The following is a 27,588-nucleotide window of genomic DNA, read 5'->3' as shown; positions in this document are numbered from 1 at the left end:
TATTCTTTGTTGTACGTTGGTCTATGTTTCTTTCTTTTTCTTTTTTTTTGTTTTCCTTAATGTTAATAAGGATACAATGTTATGCAGAGGTGTACTTATAACAATTTCATAGAAAAATTATACTAATTATAGTCACGGTGGAGAGTGGGGGGGGGGGGCGCAACATGTTTTCTTCTTCCTAGGGGGGGCGTAACAGAAAATAATTGAGAAGCACTGATCTAAGGGCTGTATGACTACTGTAATTACACAGTAAGCTAGTTTAAGGAGGCTATGCAGTTACACGCGTTACATATTACACAGGTGGTCAAATTCAATAAGTCAACTAGACAATTCAGCAGAAATTGTGTGGGTTTGCCTCACCCTCTGGCCGCTCCCTGCCCTCCTGTTGCCCCCCCAAACCAATTAAGTGCACTTTGTGCAGCGCCATGTTGCGCAGAGCCTGCCCAATGTCTGCTCCCAGCCCCTCCCATACCCACTGCCTGTGAGCTGCTCCACCCCTCACCACCACACGCAGATTCGCGGTCAGAACCACCTGTTTTCAAACGCCGATTTGGAACACTTAACGCCATCCAATTCTATCGAGGTAGGTTTCGTTAGAACCACAAGACTTTGAAATACATGTGATGTTTATACCGTGTGAAGTTTATACCGTGTGAAGTTTCATAATTCTAGCTAAACCGGTGACGAAGAAACGACGAGTTAAACTCGAAACCTTCGTCAGTTCTGAGCCCTTTTCTCCCGCTCAGTTCTGCATAAAGTTAAGAGGAGATTTGAGCGGACCAGTCGGCGCTTTAGGTCATTTTAAGGGGCGCTGGTTAATTTAACGTTCTCAAACCAACGATTGTGAATTAGTCGATGATTATATCTACAAAATGGTGTTTTATTTAATCAATCTTTGAGCTTTCGGGACAGTGTTATGGCGAATTGTTAGGAAGACTATCGATCTGAATTGTTCTGCTCCGCTCTAGGAGCCCCTCCTATACCCACTGCGGACTCCTCTCTCCCATACACAGCCTTCCGGACCGGTCAAAACCACCCGTATTCAAACGCCGATTTGGACCGCTTCATCCAGTTCTATCGAGGTAGGTCTCGTCAGAACCACAAGACTTTACATACATTCGAGCGACGTTTCATCTTACCCGGTCACGGAGAAAAGAGTTAAACACGAAGTTCCGAGCCGCTTTTCCCGCTCAATGTTCTGCATCGAGTTAATTGGAGATTTGAGCGTACCAGTCGGCGCTTTAGCTCGTTTTACGGGGCGCTGGTTAATTTATGGTCGTTGAAGTGACATTTGCGAGTTAGACGAACTTTGTGTCTACAAAATGATGTATTTTCTATGCTAATATGAGCGTCCGGGACAAAGTTCTAGCTATTTGTTTGGGAGATTTTCAATCTTAAATTTTCTGCTGCTCCGCTCTCGGTCACATCGTCTCCCGCTCTAACAACGGTCGCGAGGACATTTCCAGGGCTTTGATATTTTATATCAGGGCTAATAAATTAATTTGGACTTGGGGCCGGCAAAATAAAGGGCCAGAGAATGACTAAGCACGTTAATAAAGCATTTGTTATCAACTATATGATGCCAAGAAAGCCATCTTTGATGGAAGTTAACTTGATTTAAACCTCTTAAGACCCGAGCTCTTGTTTTGATATGCAATTTTTATTTCTCTTTGCTATTTGGACTTATTGGAACCCAATAAGTATAAAAACTAAGCATCATCTTTTTACATGATGTAGTTTTAGAGAATGAACCTCAAATGATGGCCACATATGTGGACACTCGGTCTGAATTACCATAAAGCACAATAAAATCAATAATACAGTTTTTGTGTAATAGAATGAAAAACTCTTTATTTACATAGTTTTGAACATGTTTTGAACAAGTTATACTGTAATTACAATAATAACACATTATTAATAACACATACAAACATTGTTTTGAACATGTTTTGAACAAGTTATACTGTAATTACAATAATAACACATTATTAATAACACATACAAACATAGTTTTGAACATTTTTTGAACAGGGTAAACTATAATGACAATAATAACACATTATTAATAACACATACAAACATAGCTACTTATGAAATTCTAAGAAATAGTTGCGCTCGGTTTGTACGCACAAGAACACCTTGCAGGTCACGCAACGCACTCGGGTTCTCCCTGTGCAGCCTGCTGCTCTGCATCGTGCGGCATTCTTCATATTTACCATCTCTGGGAGATGTGCATTAGCCCTCCTGCGGACAGACACATGGGGCACTGCCATCACTGGACGTTTTTTACTTTCTAAAGAGTCATGATCTCCCTCTGACAGCTCTGGAAAGTCTGCATCATCTTCTTGGCTATGATGCTGGGCCAAGAAGGTCCTGGCCACGTCCATGCGAAACTCCAGGAACTGCATGATGCTCTTCCTTGGTGCCCCACACGTTGCCAGATCTTTGCGATAGAGTAGCCAGCTGTTGGCTAAAGCCAGATCTGTAAAGTGCATGAGCATCCTAATTGTCCACTTCTTGGTACGGCTGCTCATTCGATAATAACTAATTATTCTGTCAATAAGGTCAACTCCACCCATTTTGATGTTGTACTCCCGAACAATGCATGGTCGGGAGACAGACACATATTTTTTTTGTTTCTTGTCCCAGCGCTGGCAGGTATCTTCAGGCTGTGTCCCATGAACAGCAGATATCATTAGAACTGGTTTGTTGTCAAACCACTTCACGACACACAACTGTCCATCTTCGCTAGAAACTTCTTTTGAAGTTCCTCTTCCGGAAGTTTGCATAATTTTATCTGTTGGTAACTTCTGCACTGCTGCAGTGACCCGGTTCTTCATTACTGTACCAGTAATGTACAGCTCCTTTTTCAACATTTGCTCTGAACCTTGGGTGCTTGTGAAGAGCCGGTCACAGTACACTTTTGTGCCACGATGCAGGGTTTTACACAGACGAGCCATTACCAAACTTCCCAAACCCAGACCCTCTGGTTCTTCGACCTGCTCGCGCAATGCAGCTGAACCTTGATAGAGATCAAAGTCCAGCACAATGCCATCTGTTGTGGCACAAACAAAGTTCTTTATGCCAACAGGGTTTGGCTTCATGGGCAAATACTGCCTACATGGACAGGCTCCTGTGAAAGGAATCATTTGTTCATCTATGGATACGCATTCAGGCCGAGTCTGAGACCTGCAGCCTTGCAAAATCCTATCTAGGAAAGGTCGCACCTTCCAGAATTTGTCCCGCTTCCTCAGGTCTTCTGGCACATCGTCATCAATTAGGACTTTTAAGGATTGCCTCAGTCTGAAGAATCTGTCCCGAGTGAATCTTTCCGTGATAGGAGTGACACTGAGGGATCTGGACCAGTACATCCTTATTTTGGGGTATGGGAGACAGGACATTAGAATACAGGCACCAAAAAAATGGTAGACCTCATCTACTGATGTTCTGAGTAGGTCCCCACTCCTACTCAGTGACACAGCGTTTGTGCAATCTGCTATGTTTTTTATCAAATCGTGATCTATATACTGTTCCACATAGTTCAGTGGGGTCCAGCTATTCCGGTCATGCTCCGTTTCATCCTCATTCGTAAACTCCACTAGGTTTGGCATAAATGGAGCTGCTCTCCAGCGCATTCCACGTCCTGCACAAGAATCAAAATACAAATTGTGCTTATTGCGAAGTGACTCACACAAGCAATTCACTGAGGTGTATTAGTGCATAACATAGTTGAATCTGAGTGAACATTTATATGAAATTTTATGATTTGCCTTCAAGGCATGCCAAAATAAGAACCATTATTATTATTACCTTTATAAGATTGTCCCTGAGGGCTTGGTCCTGTTGTTGGCTCTTCTGGGCCATCATTTGAGCCATCAGCCTCATGCCGAGTTCGGCAGCTACTCCTGGGAGTGTGGGATCTGGCCGTGCCAGAGCCTGAACCTGAAAATTGGCATTTTGCTAGAAACATTGGTGCTGTACCTTTTATGTACTCCTCTAAAACATTTACTTAGCCCTAAAGCCCTAAAATAAACAAATATCCACTAAGTCTTGGCTAACCATTATCTTCGCCACGGAGACGTTTACGTCCCCTGCTCTGTTCAGTGGGATGTGGAATGGGGTACTCATCACCACTGCTCTCATCTTCAGTGCTGCTTTGCTCCTGAGTTTGGGGTTGATAACTGGCATCCAGGATGTCATCATCATTGTCAGACAAATCTAAATCTGACGTGTCCCCATCCATTGCACTGAGTAATTCAAGTGCTCTTTGAAGAGAAAATCGCTCTGGAAATAAAATTGTTGGTTTGTGAGGAGATAGAGATTTGAAGAGTGAGAGTATTTTGGCAAGTACCACCAATAAGCGACGTTCTAGAGTTTGTGAGGACAAATAACTGTTCTGCTTCTGGGAAAAATCCCTCTGTACACATATGTGTACATCATGTTTAGCAGCATATTACATCGTTACTTTTACTAAACTTTGTCAAATTTGCATGCCATAGCAAACTTACAATGCTTATATGCAAATCTAAACAAGAATAAGCCATTAAATTTGACTGGACTTCTTACCTGGTCGATATTTTTGTTTGGAGTGGCTACCGGAATTTTCGAACGTGTTCTCCGCCATTTTGAGTTTTCACGGTATAGTGTAGTACTCCACATAAGTGTAAGTGTCCACATATGTGGCCATCAGGCCCCAGTTAAGCAGAATTAATTGCTGTGGGAAATCTAGCCCAAAATGTCTTTAATATTTTGCCACCACCCACTCCCATCCTGCTGCAGCAGAAAACCTCTTCCCGGAGAAGAGGTGGTCCTTCTCCATCCGGCATCTGATCATCTTATTTATATCATCGTCACTCCCTTAAAAAATCAATTCAAGCCATCAGTCTGCGTTATATTAATAGCACTCCTACAGTACCTTAAATTTGCATTTGAAATGCACCGACTCTAGTATGGTAGAATTAAAGCGGTACGTAATCTAATACGATGCTTATAGTCGCGTATAAATAAATAAAGGCAAAAAACATATTTAAAAAGGAGGCACCAATGTTCCGCTAAAGTGAAAGTATTTTACGCTCTAGTAAGATATGTGAAAGAAATAGCATATAATAACAATAATATTACATACATTTGTACGTCATGTCTCCTCGTTTACCCCGCCATTGACAGATTATCACGTGATACCGTAAAGGCTGATGGGATATATTACCGAGTTCGGGTGCATCGGTTGTACACTACTTTTCGCAGTGCATTGTGGGATACATTGAGTGCACTCGCGATGCTCACTAAGAATTCGGACACTATTTCAAAATGGCGTCCACACCATTGAGTGCACTATGTAGGGTACATTAGATTAAATTAGATTCAACGTTATTGTTATTGCACATGTACAGGTACAGAGCAACAAAATACAGTTTAGCATCTAACCAGAAGTGCAAAAGAAGCAGCAAGTGAGGATAATAACTTAATAAATACAGTATGTGCAGTTATTTTTACAGTCGTTTACCAGGTTGTGCTATAAACATATTTTACAGATGGTGTTTACATTAAATGCCTTAGACTATAAGTGCAGGAGCTATTTAGCTATTTACATAAGATAGAGGAGATGTGCAAATCATAAATTACGTGTATACAGATGATAGAGTGCTTGAGTGCGCAGGACAGGTTTAAACAGTAGCTACGTTGGTTACTAAGCTAGTGAGTTGTTGTGTAAACTGCTGTAGTGTAGTGAGGTGTGGAGTGTGTAAGGGTCAGCAGGAGTTCAACAGGGACACCGCTCTGGGGAAGAAGCTGTTCCTCAGTCTACTGGTCCGAGTCCTGAGGGTTCTGTAGCGCCTCCCGGAGGGCAGGAGGGAAAATAGTCTGTGGGCGGGGTGGGAGGAGTCCTTGAGTATGCTTCCTCTGGACATCTCCGATGGCAGGGAGTGTAGTCCTTGTGATGCGTTGGGCAGTTTTCACTGGGTATAGGGGGTGGTTTCGGACACAGCCTAAGAATTCGGACACTATTTCAAAATGGCGTCCACACTATTGAGTGCACTATAGGGTATAGGGGGTGGTTTCGGCACAGCCCATAAAAATCAGTCCCGCTCAGCCATATCACAGATACTTAGGATGGCACTATCTCCATCAACATAAATAAAAGCAAAGTGCATATAACAATATAACAGTAAATGGTCATTTGTTAAGACAATGTATTTCAAATTGCACCCAGTTTAGGTGAGCCATATCGGGGTTTTTTTGTTTTTTACATTTTCACAAAACATAACTGCATACTATGCCTCAAATAACAAGGGGGATTGGGGGATTGCTCGGGTGCCATTGCAGTTACGGTCTTGATTTCCGCTGCACACATTTCAGTGTTTGGTTCATGACAGTGCGACCTACAGTTCCAGAATGATTCACTTTTTGTCTTCAAGACCTTGAAATACATCTGTGTGACGTTTCATAATTTTAGCTTACCTGGTCACGCAGAAATGATGAGTTAAACACGAAGATCTGAGCCCTTTTCTCCTGCTCTGTTCTGCATTAAGAGATTTGAGCGAACCAGTCGGCGATTTAGCTCATTTTATGGGACGACACTGGTTAATTTAACGTCCTTGAAGTGACATTTGCGAGTTAGTGTAGGATTATATCTACAATATAATGATTTTTTGATTAATTTTTGATAATTTTTTATAAATCAATCTAGGAGCTTCCTGGACAGAGTTATGGCGATTTGGACCGCTTAACATGTTACCACAAGATATTTCTTACGGACTCTAATTGTTTCCCAAATTAATAGGTAGGATGTTTATTTTGTTGTCCTTAACTCATTTTCTGTTATCTGTTTAGACAGGCTACAGAAGAACAAGACATCCGCTTCTGGATTCTCTGGATGACATTTTAAGCGTATGTTTTCCCAGTTTTAATTTGTTATTCACATCAATATAACAAAGCTTTCTCTATAGCCTAAAGAATATATTTACAGGGTAATTAGCAACTTTAAATCAATTTTTATTGTTCCAGGCCTTCCCTACTACCGGTAAAGGCAATGAAAATCCAGAACTTGGTCTATTTGTTGACATGTTAAAGAAAATGCTTGACCTTGATCCTGCTATGTGCATTACCCCAGCTCAACTTCTTGCAACATGGTTTTCTGACAAACGCTGAGTAAGTCTACACAAAGATCATTCATTTCAGTCCTAAAACCCTTGATTTATCCATTTGAAAAAAATGCAGGATCTCAGATAATTATTTAAGTCAAGTATTTGGTGTCTTGAAGGGTGGGGACTACCTCTAAAGTGGCAAATGTTTTTTTTCTTGTGGTTTCAGACTCCATCAATGAGCACTAACCTCTACAGGGCAGGACAGGTTCCCTCCATCGGAAGGATGAGAAGTTTGAGAGCCTCACGAACCAGGTGGATGAGCTCAACATCAACAGTGGGGAGAGGCCGAACGCGGTCATTGAGTTCGTTGTGAACAAAGCTTTGTCTGAGCAGGCCTACAGCGCAGCTTACGCTAAAATGTGTCACCACCGGAAGGGGGTAAACTCTGCATTCTTTGTCTGTTTGATTGGTTGAATTTGGACCGGATTATTGTTAATGATATGCCAAACCTTTCCCACATCAGCTGATGGTCTCGTCCCAGAGCAGCAATGGCTTCGTCTAAACTTCTGCTCAAAAGATGTCAGATGGAGTCCAGAACAGACATTGTAACGGTGAACTTCTGAAAAGGAAAACGATCTGTCTGCTGCTCAAGAGGTGAGTACTGGCCCGCCTACAGCGGAACAAATTATGCAAGCTCAGCTTTATAAGTGCACCTTTGGTGAGAACTTTTTGTTTTTCCTACAAAATTGTGCTTGCTCCACTGGCAAGAAGGGTAGAATAGTTATATTTTGAACTCAAACTGAAATGTAACTTTTACAGTGTTTCACCTCAATAAATACATGCAAATCTGCCCTCAAAGGAAGGTAAGCGGCAACAGTTAAAGGTGGACCTGGAGCAGACCAAACACAAGGCCCGTGTTTGTTTGGTGGGAACTGTGAGATTTATCGGTGAGCTGAAAATGATCATGGTGGCCATAATGCACACCTGCGTGGTTAAACTCATCAAGGACGAGAGCGAAGAGTCTCTGGAGTGTCTGTGCAAGCTACTGTCCATAGTGGGGAAAGACTTGGACACTGAGGCTGAGAGGGTAAGGAGAGCTGTGTGCAACAAACACACGCCCATGCACATGCCCTATAATGTGTGTAAGTCACACTGTGGGGAAATAAGCAACTCAGTGGAGGACTGTGCTAACACATGCTACTACCTTGGTCCTTTTTGGCCTTTATCTCTGCTTCTTTTCCTCCATTTTGCTTTGGATACCAATTTTCACACTGATCAAAAGCAACAGAAGCAGTGCCATGAAAGGACAACAGTGCAAAGGAATGATCAAAGACTGAAATTGTGCCCTGATTTGTGACTGAAACATTCACGTAACAAATGAAGGATTCTTCATCATGCAGATCTTCTGTTTTCTTGGTTTTTGCAGTATTTTTCACACCATCATCAGTTGGAGTGATGGCAGGGAGAAGCAGGCTAAAGAGCCCTTGGCAAGAGTCCGTCGGCCAGGCTCACCTTTAGGTGTTGCAGGTCACCGGGTACATTTTTCTCTTTTGATAGAGAAAAATTAACACCGGTTCCTGATTTTTCACATGGACCTGTCTCTTCTTCCAACAAACAGAGCCCAAAGTGTCCTGCATTGGCCAGAGGAGTGGACATGTGTCCATTAGACAGCCCCTGTTCCTCCACCTCCAGCAGTGATGTCGAAGAAGCTGCTAAAAATGCTCCTTCTAAACTTAACATTGGTGAATTTTTTTACTTTGTTTTACGAGATTGAGCTTATGTTGCTTTGCCTTTAACTAACAGAGCCTGGAGAAAAGGGATGAATAAGACTCAGAAACGCTTTCTTCACAGCAAAGCAGTTTATTTATAAGATCCTTAGAAGCTGCAGAAGCTGCAGCTGAGCAACCTGTAACCTGCACAATGGAAATATGGACATTAGTGTGCTGTCATGACCACTTTACTGCTATTTTTACAACAGATTGCAACAAGTTCCAGTGATGAGGAAGAAGACGACACATCCGCATTAAGAAAAAGGGTTTCAAAACTCTTGGCTGTAAGAATCAGCTAAATTCTGGCTGTTTACACTCTTATAAAGGTCTATCCATCCGGTCCATTGGACTGGACAGTCTTTCCTTCACTGTTTGTTTCATATTTTCCCTTTACTTTTACCTAACAGCATGCTCTTCTTTGATGAAGATCAGAGATATCTTCACGTGTAAGTCTTTTATTTTGTAATTCCTTTTCCTGCAGAAGCTCTGGCTGAAGAACCTCAGCACAATATGGATGTTACATGCAAATATGGACATTAGTTTGCTGTAATTACCATTTTTTTCCCCCTATTTCCAACAGAGCACAACATGTACTAGTAAGGAAGAAGAGGAAAACTTATCTGCATCAAATAAGTGTTTCAGATGTCCCGATTGTAAAGATCAAGCACATTCTTACTGTTACGTTAAGAACTATCCATCATATTTATACCAATGGGTTATTTTTCCTCTAATGGTGGCTGTTTTACTAGATTGAGCTGATTTTGCTTTGCCTTTAACTAACAGACCTTTGAGAACAAGGATGAGGAAGACTCGGAAAAGCTTTCTTCACATCTTTATTTCTAAGATCCTTTTGGGCAGAAGCTGCAGCTGAGCAACCTGTACGAGGAAAGCACAATGGAAATATGGACATTAGTTGATGTTTGACATGAACCCTGTCTCCTCTTCCAACAAACAGAGCCCAGCATGTCCTGCAGGGGAAGGAATGGACACGTGTCTGTTAGAAAGCCCCTCTTCCCCCAAAACCAGCATTGATGTCGAACAAGCTGTAAAAATGCTCCTTCTAAACTTAACATTGATGTATTTTTTACTTTGTTTTACTAGATTGAGCTGATGTTGCTTTATTCTTAACAGAAACTGGGGTCCACAGATGAAGAAGACACAGAGATATATTCTTTCTGTGTCAGTGACACCTAACAAGAGGAACAGGCTGAAGAGCCCTTGGCAAGAGTCTGCCGGCCAGGCTCACCTTTAGGTGTCGCAGGTCACCAGGTACATTTTTAATAGATGGAGCCGATTTTGCTTTGCCTTCAACTAACAGAGCCTGGAGAACAAGGATGAGCAAGACTCAGAAAAGCTTTCTTCATATCTAAGCAGTTTATTTGTAACCACCTTGCAGGCAGAAGTTGCAGCTGAGCAACCTGTAAGAGGAAAGCACAATGGAAATATGGACATTACTTTACTGCTATTTTTACAACAGGGTGTAACAAGTTCCTGTGATAACAAGAGAACTCATCCTCATTAAGCAAAAGGTTTTCAGACATCCTGGATGGAAGAATCAGCAAAATTCTGACTGTTACACTGTCCATCAGGGTTTATTTTTTTGTTTTGTTTTTTAGATTTAACCTTAACAGAGACTCAAATCTGACACAGGCTGTGACGTGATGGCTGTGACGTCACAGCCCAGTGCCCCAAAGGATAGCTTACCGAAGGCCTTAAACTATGTGGTCTCCAGAAGCAGATTAGAAAGTGGGAGAATCCTTACGCCTGATGAACTGGCCTGTAATGGGTAAAGATTTTAGCATATCATCATCAATAATGCTTTGCTCTGTTGTTCTTGTGTTTCAGGCTCGCCAACCTGTCTCAGACCTGCTATATGAACTCTGTTCTCCAGAGCCTCCTGACCCTCATGCCTTATGTGAAGGAACTCAACAGAGTCAACAGTGGCGTTCGCACCCAAAAGCTCTGCTTTTCAAGTACAGCACAAGCTCACGTGCCCCCATTCTATGGCATTAATAAAATGAATGAAAAACATCTGCTTTCTCCTTTTTTCAGTTTGCTCTCAGATATTAACAAAGGCTTCACTACAGAATGCAGAAGAAATCCACCCTCGTCACGTTCCTGATCTTTTCTGGACTAGACACTTTGGTCTGTCTGTAGGATGACCATGAATTTTTGAACACTGTCCTGCAACAGCTGAGCTCCATCTCTACAGAGCTCAGGTTATTAGCAACTGAGAAAGAGCAGAGCTACACCTGCCCGATGGAGGCTTACATCAGCTTCCAGATGTTAAGCACCATGCTGTGCCACAGGTGGGAATATACCTGGAAACTTTCTGCTCCTGCGTAGGTGTTGAACTTGTTTAGTTGAATCCTGTGGCCATAAATCTGAAAAGATGGAGGAGTTTCTGAACCTGTCCGTGGTGCCCAAGGACACTGTCACGCAAGGCATACAGCTGTACCTGAAAGCAAGGTGTTCATGTGTGAACGATGGAGGAGCTGTTGAACCTCACGACTGTTGTTAATTCTGCAGGAGGAGCTGCTGGATTATAAATGTTACTGTGGCGCCTCCCAGACGAGGAGCAAATATCCTTCTTCACACTGCCAAAGTGAGAACCAGCCATCTCAGCATCCTCACATCTGCTGCCTTCTGAAGGCCCTAACTGTCTCTACAACTCCTCTTCCCTCCCCTTTTCCTCTCTGATAACGTGCTGATTGTTTACCTGATGAGATTTAAGTGGAGGTCCTACTTTACTGTGCAAAAAATACAGAGCCATCTGTTTATCGAGGGAGCTGCTGCTCAATACAAATCAGCAGTGAGAAGGTAAACCCTTGATAAACCTTTAAGCAATCATCAGTCTGAAATGGCTCAGAGTGGAGCTAATGGCTTCTTTTTATTTTCTGTAGATAAAATATTCATTAAAGAGCATCGTCAACCATTTGGGGAATTGTACTACCAGCCGTCAGTGTTTAGCTGTCAGTACTGCATTGAAAACCAACCTTCTCCTCGTTGGATGGGGTTTACCGCAACACAAGCCGAGGGGATGGGAATGCCTGCTGGGTAACGTATGACGACATTGTCAAAGAAACGACTTTTAACCATGTGTGCCAACAGCGGCAGAAAACAGCATATTTGCAGCTTATGAGAAGATGCAGAAAGATGAAAATCGGGACTAGAAATAGGGATAATTATGTTGTTTGTTAGAACTGGTCGTCTCAGGACCTGAAAGCAGGCAACACACAGTGGGGAATAATGAATTAAAAGTGCCTTTATTCAAAACACAAGGTTCTGCTGGGTTGTTTGGAGAATCTCTTGGGCTTGTCTGGGTGGGTGTGGTAGAAGTCGCGGAGGAGGCTGTCAAGGATGAATCAGCAGGGGACTCATGATTGCTCCTCCGAACTGTACCCCTCCCAGTCAACCAAGAATTGGAACCCTCGCCCTCGTCGGAGGACGTCCAGGATACTCCGGACTGTGTAGGCGGGCCCCCCATCCACAACACAGGGAGGAGGCGGTGGTTCAGACGGGGGGACCAGATCCGACTCCGCAACTGGCTTTACCTCTGAGATGTGAAAGGTGGGGTGTATTTTAAATGCCGGAGGCGGAGGGCTGCGGGGTTCACCATCCGCTCCACCTCAAAGGACTCCACAAAGCGAGGAGCCAGCTTCTGAGACTCAACCTGGAGCGGGAGATCCTTGGTTGACAGCCAGACCTTCTGACCCAGCTGATAGGAAGGGGCTGGCATCTGGTGCCGATTAGCCTGTCTTTGAAAACACTGAGAGGCCCGCAGGAGTGCAGCACGGACCTGCCTCCACACCCTCCTGCAACGGCGCCTGTTGGCCTGTACCGAGGGTACCGCTACTTTGTCCTCCTGGACCTCAAATAACGGAGGCTGGTACCCCAGGGATGCCATGAAGGGGAACAGTCCGGTGGATGCTGAGACCAAGGAACTCCACCCACGGCAGGACGGTACTCCAGGCGGACAGGTTCTGAGCCGCCGCACACCTGGAGGGCCACCAAAACTGCTGTTGGAGGAACTGAAGTGAGCGATTGACCCCCGGGTGGCAGGTCAGCTTTGAAGCGTGGGCCCATTGTAGGACGTCAGACCGCACCGCCTCCGGGACAAACAGCCGATTCGGTGGACCTCCACCAGGATCCGGGGCGTCCACCTCCACCACGAACTGCCGACTGGAGTCGGGGTGCGCAAGGATGGGCGACGATGAGAACGGGCTCTTCAGCCTACTAAAAGCGGCTTCAGCCTCAAGAGTTCAGCTGAAAACCTGTAAAGTGGAGGTGAGTCTGGTGAGCAGGGCAGCCACCTTGAATCGGCGGGGATCCTATTTAGATTGTCAATTTTGTCTCGACACAACACCCTGGGTGGGGTTAACAAGCATCTCGATTACTGATCAGAAGAGAGAGACTGGACCTATACAATGGAAATCTTTACATGAAGCCAAGATTCGTATACTTACAGTGTCCCAGGCTGAACTGCAAGCCTGTGCGGCTAGCCAAGAGCAAGCCACTAGCTATTTTGTCACACATATGCAAGCTCTGAGGGCTAAATGCACTCAGCTTGAAAGTCACAACGCTCAGCTTTACACCAAGGTACTTGGACTGGAGGCCCACAAAATCATGGGGACACAAGAAGGTGAAGGAAAAAAGGAACCCATTGAATTTGTCCCAGGACGAATCACCTGCTTGGGAGTATACATTTTCTGCACCCACTAAAATTGATTGGGCGCAATGTTTACTCCAGCCGGAGACCCGCTGGAGCTGAGCCAGGAGCCAGCATGGCCCCTATCCACCACATTCAGAGCGGATTCTTTGATGTGCCGAGCAACAGCACCTAGAATACGAAGGACTCAAGGCCTTGATTTTTCCCACATTATTCCACAGAGAAGTGATGGCTCAGCCAAGTGCATTTCCATGATGTGATGTGGGCTCTACATGGTGATGGATTCATCATCATTTGCATTCTCAGAATGGTGACACACAGCTGCTTGATCCCTTAGATAGGCTACTGTTAGGGAAGGGGAGTAGGCCCACACACTGACACTCATTGTAAGGGATGTTTGCATTGATGGAGAGGTTAGGATTTGCTCGGGATGGAAAATCAGCCATTCGCATCAGCAGGTCCTTTGTAATAATTTGGTATGTGGATATTTGTCTTAATAAGACGACTCAGAAGAGCCTGAAAGAAAGACGGTATTTAATTTTTCTCTCATTGTACTTGTGGCGGTTACAATTTTTCTTCTTTTTTGGTTTATATGTGGCTCTGAGATGTTGCTGTTATTTGTTTACGTGCACCGGCCAATCTAGGGCACTTTACAGGCTTGTATCCAGTTTACATCTCAAGTTTTTGCAGATGTGATATTTCTGTACATCAAAGCAACAGTAGGGAGACTATTCAATTAACTTACCTCCTTTACCACATACTATAGCGGAAGGTATGTTATTGTCTCTAGAGTTATTAATAGATTCAAAGAACTCAGGATGAAATTTGGATTGCCACATGATTTCTGTCACCTGAAAATTTGGTATTATGTTTCCTCTAAAATTCCCGATTTTAAAACTTCGCTGACGGAGGATGTGTTCTTTGATGTTCTGCTGAAATCACCCCAACTCCATAAATCAGGCTGTTCACAGGCCACTACAGGCCTGCCTCCAACATAACATTCTCTAATGCTAGGATGAACTGGACATCTACCCCCTCTCCCTCCCCAGAAATGGCTGGTTGATATGGGAGAGGATAAATGGACCCAGGGTCCATTCATAACCATCACACATGATTAGGGCAAAGTAACAGCCTGATCTGGCCACTCAACCTCTAGGGACCTATTGAGTGCCCTGGTTAACGCCTTGTATTGGTGCATCTGGTGCCTTTATTGCATTCTTTGCTGCATACATGATTCTTTCCCCCACATGTCTAAGCCTAGTCATTGTTATGACTGTTGATGTGCCTCTTTTTATGTCTTCCCTTTAAAACTTGAAAATAAATGATTTTTAAAAGCTAAAGGGCTTGATCACTCTCTGTTATGTAACCTTGTATCACTACTGCTGACACACACACTGACCACACATAAACTGAATGAGTGGGACTCTTATTTTCTTCCTTTCATTTTCCCCCTTTTAGCCAAAGCTCAATAGCTACATATGCCGCCTACTGAGGAAGCGGAAGATGTCCACAAGAATAAAATTCATGTTGCTGGATGTTTGATGGTTAAATCATGAATATAGTCTGCAAGTTGAATTCTCATTACATCTCATGTGTGGCCTTCAGAACAATTGGGTGCCCTGCAGAAAAGATGAAGGACCAAAAACCCTAAAGCAGCTTCACCAAGAGGTGAAGCAGGCTGGAGAGAGGGAGCAGCAGGTCGGCAGATCGTGGCCAATCCTTGAATGTGAAAGCGATTCCTGGGAAGGTCAATCAGGACTCCAGCCGCGACTATGATGGAGAATGAAAGCAGCGGTACCATTTGGGCAGCAGCTCATGTGGTGTCAGCAAAATTCCAGGTAAATAACTGAAAAAGCCAAAAGATTGGGTGTATTTTTAAAGCAGACATCTGGATGGGGTTTTTCTCTACTTGTTGCTCTTTGCAGTTGAACACAAGACCACCCCAAAACAGGCTGGATCCTTATCAGAGCCCTCTTATTTGGAGTTGATAGCGAAGGAGAAGGCACAAGCGCAGGACTGCGATGAAGAACAAGTATACATAGCACTGAAAAAACTCCTGCAGGAGAACCCCGTTAATGATAAAATTGAAGAGTGGATCCAGGTAACTCCCGATAAGAATGACCTTTAAACTGGATTTTTCTAGAGATTGTTATTGTAGGCATGAAACTAACAAAGGTTCCTCTCCCCCCTCCCAGAACACCCTCAACAACAGGCAGCGTTCATCATGACCAGAAGCAGCTGGTGGTCCACATAGACCAACCTGATGGTGAGTGCCCATCCATCCACCTCGACGGTCATGGCTTTGTTCATTTGAACTTTGAACTACAAATTCAGAAGCCAGTGGTGTTTTTCTATTGACTTATTCCTGTGATTTTTGCTGGTGTGTGTCCGTGTAGGTCTGCTGCGGATGTTTTTTGATGTGCTGTTGGATGAAGAAGTCATCCAGGATGAGACCTTCTTTAAGTGGAGGTCATCCACAGTTAATGTGACATCCGTGAGCAACTTCTTCACCTGGCTCCAAGAGGCTAACAGACTGTTCAAGTGAAGTTGGGGAGCAAAATAAAATATATATATATTTTTTTTCAATTTGCATTATTTCATTATCAGTAATATCATCTGTCTGAATAAAATTCAATTTATTTCCAAATACAAGTCCTTAAATATCATTTATGTTTTAGTGTAGTTGGGTAATATAGTCCCGATTGGCACCATTTATCCTGATGTGGTAATCATGTTTTACTTTCTAAAGGAGTTTTGGTTTACTGAGGTTGAATGTTCAAGAGAGTTATAAAGATTTACACTAAAACTACCTAAAGAGCACAAGTAATACTCATTTATAATGGTTAATGATAAAATAAATTGCTATATAAAGTAATATAGATTCTGATATTTTGAGTGTATTTCTTATATTTGTTCTTTTAGTGATACTAGAACATTATACTCAAGCTTGATATGATGGGATGGAATTGGGGGGGATTCAATTTCTTCACTTCTGCCACTATGTGGCATTGATCATACATAATATTAGAAATGTTAACTCAAAACACCTTTCTGAATTGTTCAAGTAAAACATAAATGGACGCGCATGGAAGCTCACGGAAAGACGGTGATTTACTTCAGCTGTTTTGTTTCCGATTGATCTCTACAATGAGAATGTCAGTGTGGTGGCAGAGAGATAAGAATGGAACTCGGGAGAATTCACATGAGCAGAATTGTGCATTTCTGAAGATATGCAAGTGGTAAAAGTACCATCAAAAATAGAGGTGACACTTGCATCTCAGAGGGTCCTCGTCTGCTTTTGGAAGACCTGTCTGTGCCAATAATGGATGATGAATTCAGATTAATAGATGGTCTCATCTGTACTAAATGCGGCAGTGCGCAACAACAATGCACACAGGTCAAACAGTTGCCTCTCAATGAAAAAATTACCACAAAAGTGTTTCTTTTTTTATAATTTTATAGAAAAAGAATGTCAAATATGTTGATCTAAGGGCTGTATGACTACTGTAATTACACAGTAAGCTAGTTTAAGGAGGCTATGCAGTTACACGTGTTACATGTTACACAGGGGGTCAAATTCAATAAGTCAACTAGACAATTCAGCAGAAATTGTGTGGGTTTGTCTCACCCTCTGGCCGCTTCCTGCCCTCCTGTTGCCCCCCCAAGCCAATTAAGTGCATTTTGTGCAGCGCCATGTTGTGCAGAGCCTGCCCAATGTCTGCTCGCTGCCCCTCCCATACCCACTGCCTGTGAGCTGCTCCACCCCTCCCCACCACACTCAGAACCACCTGTTTTCAAACGCCGATTTGGAACACTTAACGCCATCCAATTCTATCGAGGTAGGTTTCGTTAGAACCACAAGACCTTGACATACATTCGAGCGAAGTCTCGTAATTTCAGGTTACCCGGTCACGGAGAAACGAGTCAAACACGTAGCTTTTGTCAGTTCCAAGCCGCTTTTCCCGCTCAATGTTCTGCGGGGCGCTGGTTGATTTAACGTCATTGAAGTGACATTTGCGAGTTAGACGAGGCTTGTGGCTACAAAATGATGTCTTTTTTATGCTAATATGAGCTTCTGGGAGAAAATTATGGCGAGAAAGAAAATTATGTTTGGGAGATTTTGAGTCTTAATTTTTCTGCTGCTCCGCTCTCGGTCACATGATTGCTGTGTCCGAAACCACCCCCTATACCCTAAATAGTGCAATCAAGTGTGGACGCCATTTTGAAATAGTGTCCGAATTCTAAGTGAACATCGCTGTACCCTATGTAGTGCACTCAATGTATCCCACAATGCACTGCGAAAAGTAGTGTACAACCGATGCACCCTAACTCAGAAATGTATCAGATGGGCTGAAATTTTTTTTAAACTTAATTTCCACTGCGGTTTGATACATGACATTTTTTGGAAAATAAGAAATCAAGGTGCCACTTTTACCGGCGACCGGTTCGTAATTGTTATGCGACACCATGACGTCATTTTACATGTGCTGTAGTGTCCGAACGCTAACTTTAAATTTAGTGCACTACGTAGTTCACTCAATCTATGTCCCCCAAGTAGGGAGGAGTGAATAGGGGACGAGTGTGTGGTTTCGGACACAGCGTTAGTGATTTAGAACCCGAGTTAGTCTAAGTTAAACATCGTCTCATACAATTTGACAGTGTCTTTTTTCAAGACCAAAAATATGTGTTTCCATCACAGGAAACTTGGGGTAATTTTATGGGCTGGAGCTGATGGTGCAAAGCTCACTGCAGGAACCACCTCCGACCGGCTATTTACAGGAACTTAGATTGGCCAGAAGAAATCCTAGGTGGGGGTTGTGGGTTACTCAGCGATACTGTCACACAATTGAAACTCGTCACATCACCAAGGGGCACTACCCCAGTGGAGAAGGGACCAATGAGAGGGCCCAGTGAGATGAAAGAGTTCCTGTAAAGTTTCTGCCCCCAGTAGTTACCTGATACTCTTGCAATGCAAGCACACCTATTATTACGGTAGTGAAAATGCTAGTGTCCTCCGCACATTTACTGCAGTGACTTATGGTGGATTTAAACAATTTTGTCCAAATAAATATCAAAGACTTTGGGCATAATTAGCCCATTATTGGCTTTGTGGCTTTGATGCTCTGAAATCCCTTTGAGGTAAAGTGTATATATATATTAAGTATATAAATGTTATATAGTTATATTATCATTTCGAAATTAATAGAATTGAGGAGTGATTATATAATACATTTATTTACTCGAAGATAGATTAAAAGACCTCAAAATGTTCTCAACATTCACCACAGCACTGTCAGGACAAAAGCAAACCAAGCTTTCTCCAAATGTGAAAGCGTTTACTCAAGACTGGGAAAGTGATGTTAAGAATCAGCTATTAGTCACCAAAACTGCACTCTTACGCTGTAGCCGGGAAGAGCGTCCCTTTTTAAAAGAGAAGGCAAAAACGCTGAACGACTTGCTGAATCTCCTGCAGGGAAAGACGTCTGTGAAAAGTACCAACCTGAGAGAGGAGATGGAAACGCTAAAGACACAGCTGCAACATATGAAAAGTGATTACGAGAAGACAGGGGCAAGTTATGCACTTCATAAACGCCTAAACAATGACCTGGAAATCGAGCTCAACCGGCAATTTAAATTGACAAATGACGCCATGAGAGAAAAAGAGGTCCTCCTTCGCAAAATTCAAAGAATGAAGGAGTTGTACAAGCAAAGGTTGGACAATTCTCTTGCTGCCAAAGGCGGCAAGATCAAGACAACCAGCGTACCGTCCATGCAACAAGCTGCTTATCAAACTCTTGCAGCCACACTGAGCGACCAGGAGAAGATCATCCACACTTTAAGGGAGGATCTGTGCGAGGCTGAGGCGAAACTGAGTGCCAGCCATCATACGATTCAAAGCATGAAGGAGTTGCACTCTCACAGGTTGGAAACTTCTGTTAACATCGGGACGACGACAGCTGGAGTCCCGTCCATGCAAAAAGCTGCTTTTGAAACACTCACAAAGACGCTGAACAATCAGAGGCGGATTATCACAAAGTTGATGGATGATCAGATTGAGGCTGAGATGAAACTTCATCAGGACAGAGTGAGTTTTCAAACAAAGGAGGAAGAGCTGCAAAAACAGGTGCAGACCTTGAAGCAAAAGCTGGAAAGCCAAAAGATCGTGGCCACTAGAAGGCCGAACATTTTCGTCCAGGTTTTCCAGAGACTCTCCAGGTGGTTCTTTTCCTCCCAGAGCATCGGGAGCATGTGCAGATGGATCCTAACAATATGACCCTTTCTTTGAAAGTGACAAAGGAGATTTATGGATGAAGTTAAAGACATGAAGTTAGATGTAATGAGGAGGATGCAGAAGAAAGGGTTGAATGAAGACAGTGGGGAATCTTTAGGGAACAGCCAAAAAAAAGAAGCTGATCCTCAAGAAGGGGTTCCGTTGGAGCACAGTGTCATCTCAGACACGTGTCCACTTTTTTACATTTCATCTTGGAACAGTGTAAAGGTTCCCTGGAGCGCAATGGTCCCCAGAAAAGGACGTTTAGACAGAACCAGAGCTGGCTGCCCAACCAAAATGAGCAACCTGGGGGGTCCTAAGCGATGTGATCTCGTGGATCCAGTGTGCAGGTGTGAAAAAGAGTTTGAGACGGTCTGATGGAACTCCAGTAACCACCCTTGACTGTATTAAAATTCCTTCCCAGGTAAGAAGGGTGACAACATTCATGTCTGAGCTTTTATTATTTTATTACTTTTCTTGAGTACTAGTTAGTTCCATTGACATCCAGAATTTACACTGTGTCCGAAACCACCCCCATACCCTAAATAGTGCACTCAATAGTGTGCACGCCATTTTGAAATAGTGTCCGAATTCGTAGTGAGCAAGGACTCTGTGTTGACTGCTAGAGAAGAGGTGCTGTTAATTTTTACTTTGTTAAATGCACAATATGTACGTTTTGTCTTAAAGTAACTCTTTCTATGAAGTGGGTCCGCCACCTACTTGTTTCAAAAGTTGTCCTTGTTATCCAATAATGTTCCACAGCATTGTAAAAATCTTGTCTTATCTTGAATTATTCAAAAAGAACAGCAAAAAAAAATGCTGTGAGGAGGGCTTATCTGTCCACAGATAAAGTATGACCTGTAACTGTAACTGTTTAGCAGTTAAAAAGAGCCAATTTTTGAAAGTTCTTTGCATGCTCTATATTTTAAAAAAGTGAATCTAATTGTTTGCAATTAATGACAATGGCTGTTCAATAAATTTCCTAAGTGATATTCTCTTGTCTTTTCTCATGATGTATTTTTGCATTTTTTTGGTGTAGTACTAATCATTTTAAACTGATTATTGAAACATATAACTACAGCATATAATGACTAGCTTCTATGTATAATATGAAGAACAGCTCCATTTAAAATGCAAAGTTTTACTGTTATTCTCCCAGTTTAGTTTTTTGCCTGATGGTTCCACGTTAATTTTACAATTTATTGATGTAGAATAAGTAGTTATATGTAAAAAGTACAAGAAATGATCTATGTATATTAAAAATGATCCATGAAATTATTTTTTTTTTGTAGAGTTAACAGTTCACGGCCTTTGCGTTCACTGTAAAACCATTTACATATTTTTTCTGTAAAGTTATCGACTGTCTCTGGTAACTGGTAATTCTCTGGTAACCCCCAGCCTGCCAGCTTTTTTCCTTATAAACGACGTTCTTTTTTTTAACAGTTTGGGTTGTATATTAAAAATAGTTACCGAGAAACAAAGCAGAGACCAGACACCACTCATTTTCTCAGATATTGTGACATGTAGGATAATAGTGTGTATATTTAGGCAGTAGTGATAAAGTGTTACATATTGTAAGGTTCACACTTCCTGAAAATTACAGTAAAAAGAGGGACATTGGCTGTGCTTCTGGCAGGACACTTGAACGGAACCACAGGTGGCACCACATCTGTTCCAGGGTAATACGCTGATCCGGGTTGAAAAAAAAAACAGCTCATCAAAAACTTCTTACAGTCTGAGGAGGGTAGACGGAGAGAAAAGTGAGCTCTAGCACGAAAGCTGCATTCATTAATTACAAGTTCAGACAATTGCAAATATTAATAAAGAAAAGAAGCAGTAGCATCTCTTTACCTTCAGACACTTTCAAGCTCCATTATGGTCTGAGTGAAGAAACTTTTCGCAGAGCTGCATCCCTGTTGTGAACAAGTCAGTACTTTTCACTGAGAAGTTGGAGAGGATGCAGCCGAGTTGCCAGACAGTGGTCGGGCCAGCTTCATAGGTTCCCCGGTGGTTAAACTCTGGAGGCTCATAGCAAGAGGTTCCTGTAAGGAAAGAAAAAGGTTTTGAACTAAAGTGCCCACTTAAAAACTCCAAATCAGAAGTCAGCATGAGTTCAGCCATACCGGCGTAGCTGCGATATCCTGGCGTCACAAAACAGCCACAACCAAAATCAATGATGCGCACTCGAGGAATGAGCCAAGCATCATCGTATTGGATGAGTATGTTTTCTAGTTTTAAATCACGGTGGAACACGCCTGCCTCATGTACTTGAATTGCAGCTTCCACCAGCTGCCTCATGAATTCCTGATGGACAAAAAGAAGAGTTAAAGAACATCCAAAGATATTATCAGACGACCTCTGCATTGGTGGGAAGCGGGTCCACCATATCACGATAGCCAGTGTTATTACCTTAGGCCAGGCCTTCGTCTATTTGGCCTTTGTCGTACTCCAACAGGTTCCATGCAGGTCTCTGGCCTCTCCATGATCAGTAGGATTTCATCATCCAGGCTGGTCCATGCTAATGGTGATATGACGGCATTTTCCCCTACAGAGTCCCCTGCTGTCATCACCATCAGTACCATCTCCAGTGGGGCGCAGTGGAGCTCACCGTTTATCACCTGAAGAGAGGAACACAACATGCTCGTGTGTGGTTTACTGCTGGTCATCAATAAAAAAGGAACAGCTCCACACTAAGTTCAACAGCTGACATTTAGGATCAAAGTTAGCCTTACCACTGACTGGTATTTGACCAAGGTTTCATCAATGTGCTGAATTGCCACCTGCAGGAAAGAATCATTGTCGAGGAGAGCAGTTGACAATTATAGGTGTGTTTGGTGTGATTCAATAAAAAAGCACTTTACTGGAGATAATTGTCCATTCTATAATCACTATCACCGTTCCAAACCTCCTTCTCCCAGCTCTGAAACTTATACGTAGTTTTCCTCATATTCTTCTGCAAACACAGATTTACTACAGCTGTAGTGCACACACACACACAAACACACACACACACACACATACACCCTCCACAATAAGCTCACCTCTGCTGATGGGCACCAAGACATGCTTGGGCCTTGCTGTGGTTGATGGCTGCAGCTCAGGAAAAGGGGACACATTGTGGGTAAGATGTTACTGATTCATCTCTGTCCTCTTCCTGAGAGCTTCTCGGTCTGACTGGGTCTTCGTTTTCTTGCCCGGGTTTGACATGTCCTTCGTCCCACTCGAGTAGTGGGTTCGCTGAAACCATTCTGTGTGCTGCCGTTCGTCTGCTCTCAGAGCCAACCTTCCTCCTTTTTGCTCACCACCCTACCATCTTCCCTGCGCTGGTGGTTGGACTGGTGCTGTTCTCTGATTATGAGGTCCGTTTTAAACTTTTGTATAAATTAATCAGACCAGTATTAAAACATGGATTTGTCTTCTCTGATGTTGTAGTCACCTGATGTGAGGAATTCCTCATGTTTGCGTTTATTGGAAGAGACAACCCATTTCTGCTTTGTACCACAGCTCGACAGTCCAATGTGCACAATTTGTTAGTATATTAAACAGAGGACCTTTGTTGACTATACCTTTGTCTTTCATGCCAAGATTCTTTCATCCATCTTGTCTTTGATGTCTTCATATATGTCTTTCACAAAGGCTTTGGTGTTTCTTTAATGTTTTACTCTGAACAAAGTCTTTATTCTTTGATCCCACCTATCGTGTTTCGTTGTCTATTTAAGGTAGTTTTCTTTGTCACCTGGACAGTTTCTCCTCTCTTTTGATGATGTTCCGCTTCTATGCAGAAGGCATCTTCAGTCTGAACTTGCTGGGGACAGAGCTTGAAAATATAGCCCTTGTGGAAGACCAGTTTGTGTCTATGGACAGAACCAGCTTGTGTTGGGTATTAAAAGCCGAGCTGTAATGGGATGTTATGGGGGATGTTGCTGCTCAGACATTTATCCCGTTGTTCAAAATGACTGACCAAGTCAGATAAGAAGTCAGAGAACTCAGACAGGAACTCTGAATGTGGTCCAGCAGGGGGCTGATATGCAACTACAAACAAAAGTGGCTTTTCTGTCCTCCGGTTCAGATGCGTGATGCCAAGAGTCAGGCTTTCAAATGAACTGGAACCATGTTTTGGTCTAGGATTAATTAATAACTTGGAGTGATAGATTGCTGCCACTCCCCCTCCTCGACCAGTAACACGAGGAATATGATAATTAAGATGGGTAGGAGGAGTAGATTCATTTAAGCTAACATACTCCTCCTCCTGAAGCCAGGTCTCAGTAAGACAAAATAAATCAATGTGATGATCCACTATCAGGTCGTGCACTAACAGGGATTTGCACAAGAGAGATCTAGTATTTAATAGTCGACATTTAATTGTGATGTTAGTTTCCCGAATTTGTGCTTTGGTATTAATTTTAATAGGTTTATGGTGATTGACCGCTCCGCGGGGGTCCTAGCCTCCTCAGTCACCTGAATGAAATCTTTAAGGATAAAGGATAAAAAACTTTATTGATCCCACATCGGGGAAATTACACGTTACAGCGGTAGCCCGTGGTGTACAATACAGAATAGTACTAAAAGAAAAAAAAAAAAGACTCTTATATTGTACATTACTATGTACATTATACAGTATATACAGAAATCAAAAATTATGTACAGAAGGAATGTCGGACAGTGTGAAGAAAAATGAAGGTGCAAATAAGATGTGCAAATATTCCAGACATTCCAGAGGTAGGATGATTAGTTAGTGGAAATATGCCAACCCTGGTTTATTGGTGCTACATTAAGTGTGTGCATGTTGTACAATTGACAGCCACAGTTGTACAGTCTGCTGCTGAAGGAGCTACTTAAAGTCTCGTGTAGGGGGTGAGAGGGGGTGTCCATAATTGATGTCAGCTTGGCCAACATCCTCCTCATGCCCACCTCCTCAATGGAGTCCAGAGAGCAGTCCAGGACTGAGCCAGCCCTTCTGACCAGTTTGTTGAGTCTCTTCCTGTCCTCTCTGAGCTTCCACAGCTCCAGCAGACCACAGCGTAGAAGATCACTGATGCCACCACAGAGTCATAAAAACTCCTAAGCAGTGTCCTGCACACTCCAAAGGACCTCAGTCTCCTCAACAGATGAAGACAACTTTGGCCCTTCTGTCTGTGTTATGAGTCCAGTCCAGTTTATTGTTGAGATGAACACCCAGGTATTTGTACTTCTCCACGATCTCAATGTCCAAACCCTGGATGTTCACGGGTGCCTTCCTACTGAAGTCTCCACCACCTCCTTTGTCTTGCTGGTGTTGATGCACAGATGGTTCAGTTCAAACCAGGCGACAAAGTTGGTGATGACCTCCCTGTACTCCAGTTCGTTCCCCTCAGACACACGTCCAACGATGGCTGTGTCATCAGAGAACTTCTGGAGGTGGCAGCTGTCAGCTGTGGCTGAAGTCCGATGTGTAGAGAGTGAAGAGGAAGGGAGAGAGAACTGTACCCTGCGGTGCCCCCGTGCTGCAGACTACCACGTCGGACTCACAGTCACGGAGCCTCACGTACTGTAGTCTGTCGGTGAGGTAGTCGGTGGTCCAGGCAGCTAGGTGACAGTCGACAGTCCCTCCATCTTCACTCTCAGCATTGATGGCTGGATTGTGTTGAAGGTACTGGAGGATTCAAACAACATGACTCTCACAGGGCTCCCAGGCCCCTCTAGGTGTGAGAGTGACCGGTGCAGCAGGTAGATGACAGCATCATCAACACCAATGCCCGGTCGATATGCAAACTGTAGGGGGTCCATCTTGCTGTCCACCAGCTGTCGGAGGTGGGTGAGAACGATCCTCTCCATGGTCTTCATCAGGTGAGAGGTTAAAGCCACTGGCCTGAAGTGGTTGGGCTCCCTGGCGTGCGCAGTCTTAGGAACTGGAACCACACATGATGTTTTCCACAGTAGTGAAACTCTCTCCAGACTGAGGCTCAGGTTGAAGATGTGCAGGAGTACTCCACAGAGCTGATCTGCACAGTCCTTGAGTAGTCTGGAGTTGATGCCATCAGGGCCAGTAGCTTTCCTCGTCTTGGTCCTCCTCAGCTCCTTCCTCACCTGATCAGCTGTTATGGAGAGGCAAGGTGTGACTCCTGGTGGGTGAGGACGGGGGTTGGACTGTGAGGGTCGATCTGGCAGGGGGTGGAGGGAGGTGGCGTGGTGTGAGGAGAGAGCTGCCGGTGCCGGAGGTGTTACGGGGGGTGATGATGTGACAGCACAGTCAGGTCTGGGCTTTGATGAGTGGGAGAGGGAGGGGCAGCACAGTCGAAAAAGGAATTCAACTCGTTTGCCCAGTCCAGGCCCCCAGATTCAGGGCCTCCCCCGCTGTCCTTTGTGTGGCTTGAGATGGTTTTTAGGCCTCTCCAGACTTCCCTGGCATTGCTCCCCTTGAGGCGCACCTCCAGCTTCCTCCTGTAGCTGTCCTTGCCTCTCCTTATCCCCCTTCTCAGCTCCTTCTGGACTCTCCTCAGCTCCTCCTTGTCCCAGGATCTAAAAACCCTCTTCTTCTCATTCAGCAGGGCTTTTAGATCAGGGGTCACCTAGGGTTTGTTGTTGGGGAAACACCGAACCTTCCTGGTAGGCACGGTAATTTCCAGACAGAAGTTGATGTCGTCCGTGATGCAGGTTGTCAGGCCGTCGGTGGCTGGCTGAACCCCCGGGGCAGACAGAACATCAGACCTACAACCTGCTTTATTGGTATTTCAAAGATTTCAAGTAAGTTAGTAGCCACACATTCCTTTTCTAAAACATTCAGATGGGATGGGGAAGCCCAGAGCGGGTCCATTTCATACCAAGGCTGAAGGAATGAGCCAGATAATATTCTAGGCCAGAGGTAGCGATGGAACCAGAGGCAGCGATGGAAACATTACTTGTTGCCGTGGAAGCGGGCTGCTCATCTGACCTGTCTCTATATGACAAATCATCATAATCAATTTCTTTCATATTCTATGAGTTTGATTATGGTGATGAATCATGATGTCTTTTTATTTTGATGATGTATTATTGTGAAGGGCGGTTTTGGTGCATGTTTATCTATAGACAATAAGGCAAAAAATGTTTGCTATTGTGACAAAGTAGATTTGGAATATTTCCTTTATTTCTAATAATTGTGACAATGAGCAGGAGGTTGCTATGGGTATTTGTCTCCTCTTTGGGATGATCGGCGCTACTGCATGCTAAACTATTGAGGTTTTCAAAACAGTTAGTTGAGGGAAATCAGATTAAATCGATTTATTTTTCCATGTATGTTGATGTATGTATGTATGTATGTATGATCAAATCTAGAATATTGTTGAGACGCCAAACAGCAAGGATACAGAAGGAAGGCTCAATTGGTGCTGACTGGGTTGCAGCGCGTGAAGGAGATCCAGTTAAAAAGGAGCATTTCCACCCCTAGACTTTGTCACCATGGTAACCTGAAGCATCTATGGTCTGTGGATTCTTGAAGTTTTAAATTATTGTCAAGCTCTGAACAGGAACCTTCCCTTTCTCTGCTGTGTCTCCACCTTGTCTTTGCTAAAACCACACCTCATGAATGTTGGTCATCAAATTTTCTGCAACAAAACGCTTGCTGGCCTTGATGATGGACCTTTAGTATTTTAACGTGTTACTGAAGAATCAGACTCAACAGCTAAAAGCAGAAGCAAAATTCCTGAAGTATGTCCAGAAGATGCTGGGATCTGCTCAGATTCTTGGTCGTCCACTTCAAAATGGTGATATGAACAGCAGAAAATTCAGTGATTCTTTTATTTTTGCTGGATGAGGAAAAACAATATTCTAGATTTGATC

The 27,588-nt window shown here is 43.5% G+C and overlaps 1 protein-coding gene and 1 long non-coding RNA gene across 15 annotated transcripts; both read left to right on the top strand.

The window, feature by feature from the left end:
* The first annotated feature begins 419 nt into the window (after positions 1–419).
* LOC105417890 (uncharacterized) lies at positions 420–16,068 on the top strand. Of its 13 annotated transcripts, none has more exons than XR_003886327.1 (24): positions 424–583; positions 969–1,082; positions 6,833–6,885; positions 7,003–7,018; positions 7,109–7,146; positions 7,309–7,520; positions 7,606–7,736; positions 7,942–8,169; positions 8,509–8,617; positions 8,701–8,824; positions 9,061–9,135; positions 9,259–9,297; positions 9,432–9,729; positions 9,807–9,896; positions 9,983–10,120; positions 10,697–10,824; positions 10,904–11,160; positions 11,381–11,456; positions 11,579–11,671; positions 11,755–11,908; positions 15,126–15,358; positions 15,446–15,621; positions 15,716–15,786; positions 15,917–16,068. It is a non-coding gene; the product is annotated as an uncharacterized lncRNA (long non-coding RNA). The 13 variants fall into 13 exon arrangements; XR_003886320.1 differs by having other exon boundaries at positions 425–583; positions 6,829–6,885; XR_003886319.1 differs by having other exon boundaries at positions 425–583; positions 6,829–6,885; positions 7,003–7,146; positions 9,432–9,528; positions 9,635–9,729.
* A 1,102-nt stretch (positions 16,069–17,170) lies between these two features.
* LOC115247276 (uncharacterized) lies at positions 17,171–22,649 on the top strand. 2 transcript variants are annotated; one of them, XR_003886317.1, is made up of 2 exons: positions 17,171–17,359; positions 22,343–22,649. XR_003886317.1 is itself a non-coding variant. In XM_029828467.1 (2 exons), exon 2 carries the CDS (start codon positions 18,787–18,789, stop codon positions 19,792–19,794), a length of 1,008 nt encoding a protein of 335 aa, XP_029684327.1. In that variant the 5' UTR covers positions 17,172–17,359; positions 18,220–18,786; the 3' UTR covers positions 19,795–21,223. The 2 variants fall into 2 exon arrangements, 1 of the variants encoding a protein (XP_029684327.1); XM_029828467.1 differs by lacking the exon at positions 22,343–22,649 and adding an exon at positions 18,220–21,223 and having other exon boundaries at positions 17,172–17,359.
* Positions 22,650–27,588: the final 4,939 nt, after the last annotated feature.

The sequence above is a fragment of the Takifugu rubripes genome, chromosome 20 (genome assembly GCF_901000725.2).
Source record: "Takifugu rubripes chromosome 20, fTakRub1.2, whole genome shotgun sequence".
NCBI lineage: Eukaryota > Metazoa > Chordata > Actinopteri > Tetraodontiformes > Tetraodontidae > Takifugu > Takifugu rubripes.
Note: the sequence above shows the minus strand (reverse complement) of the source record. Positions and strands in the feature narration are given on the sequence as shown.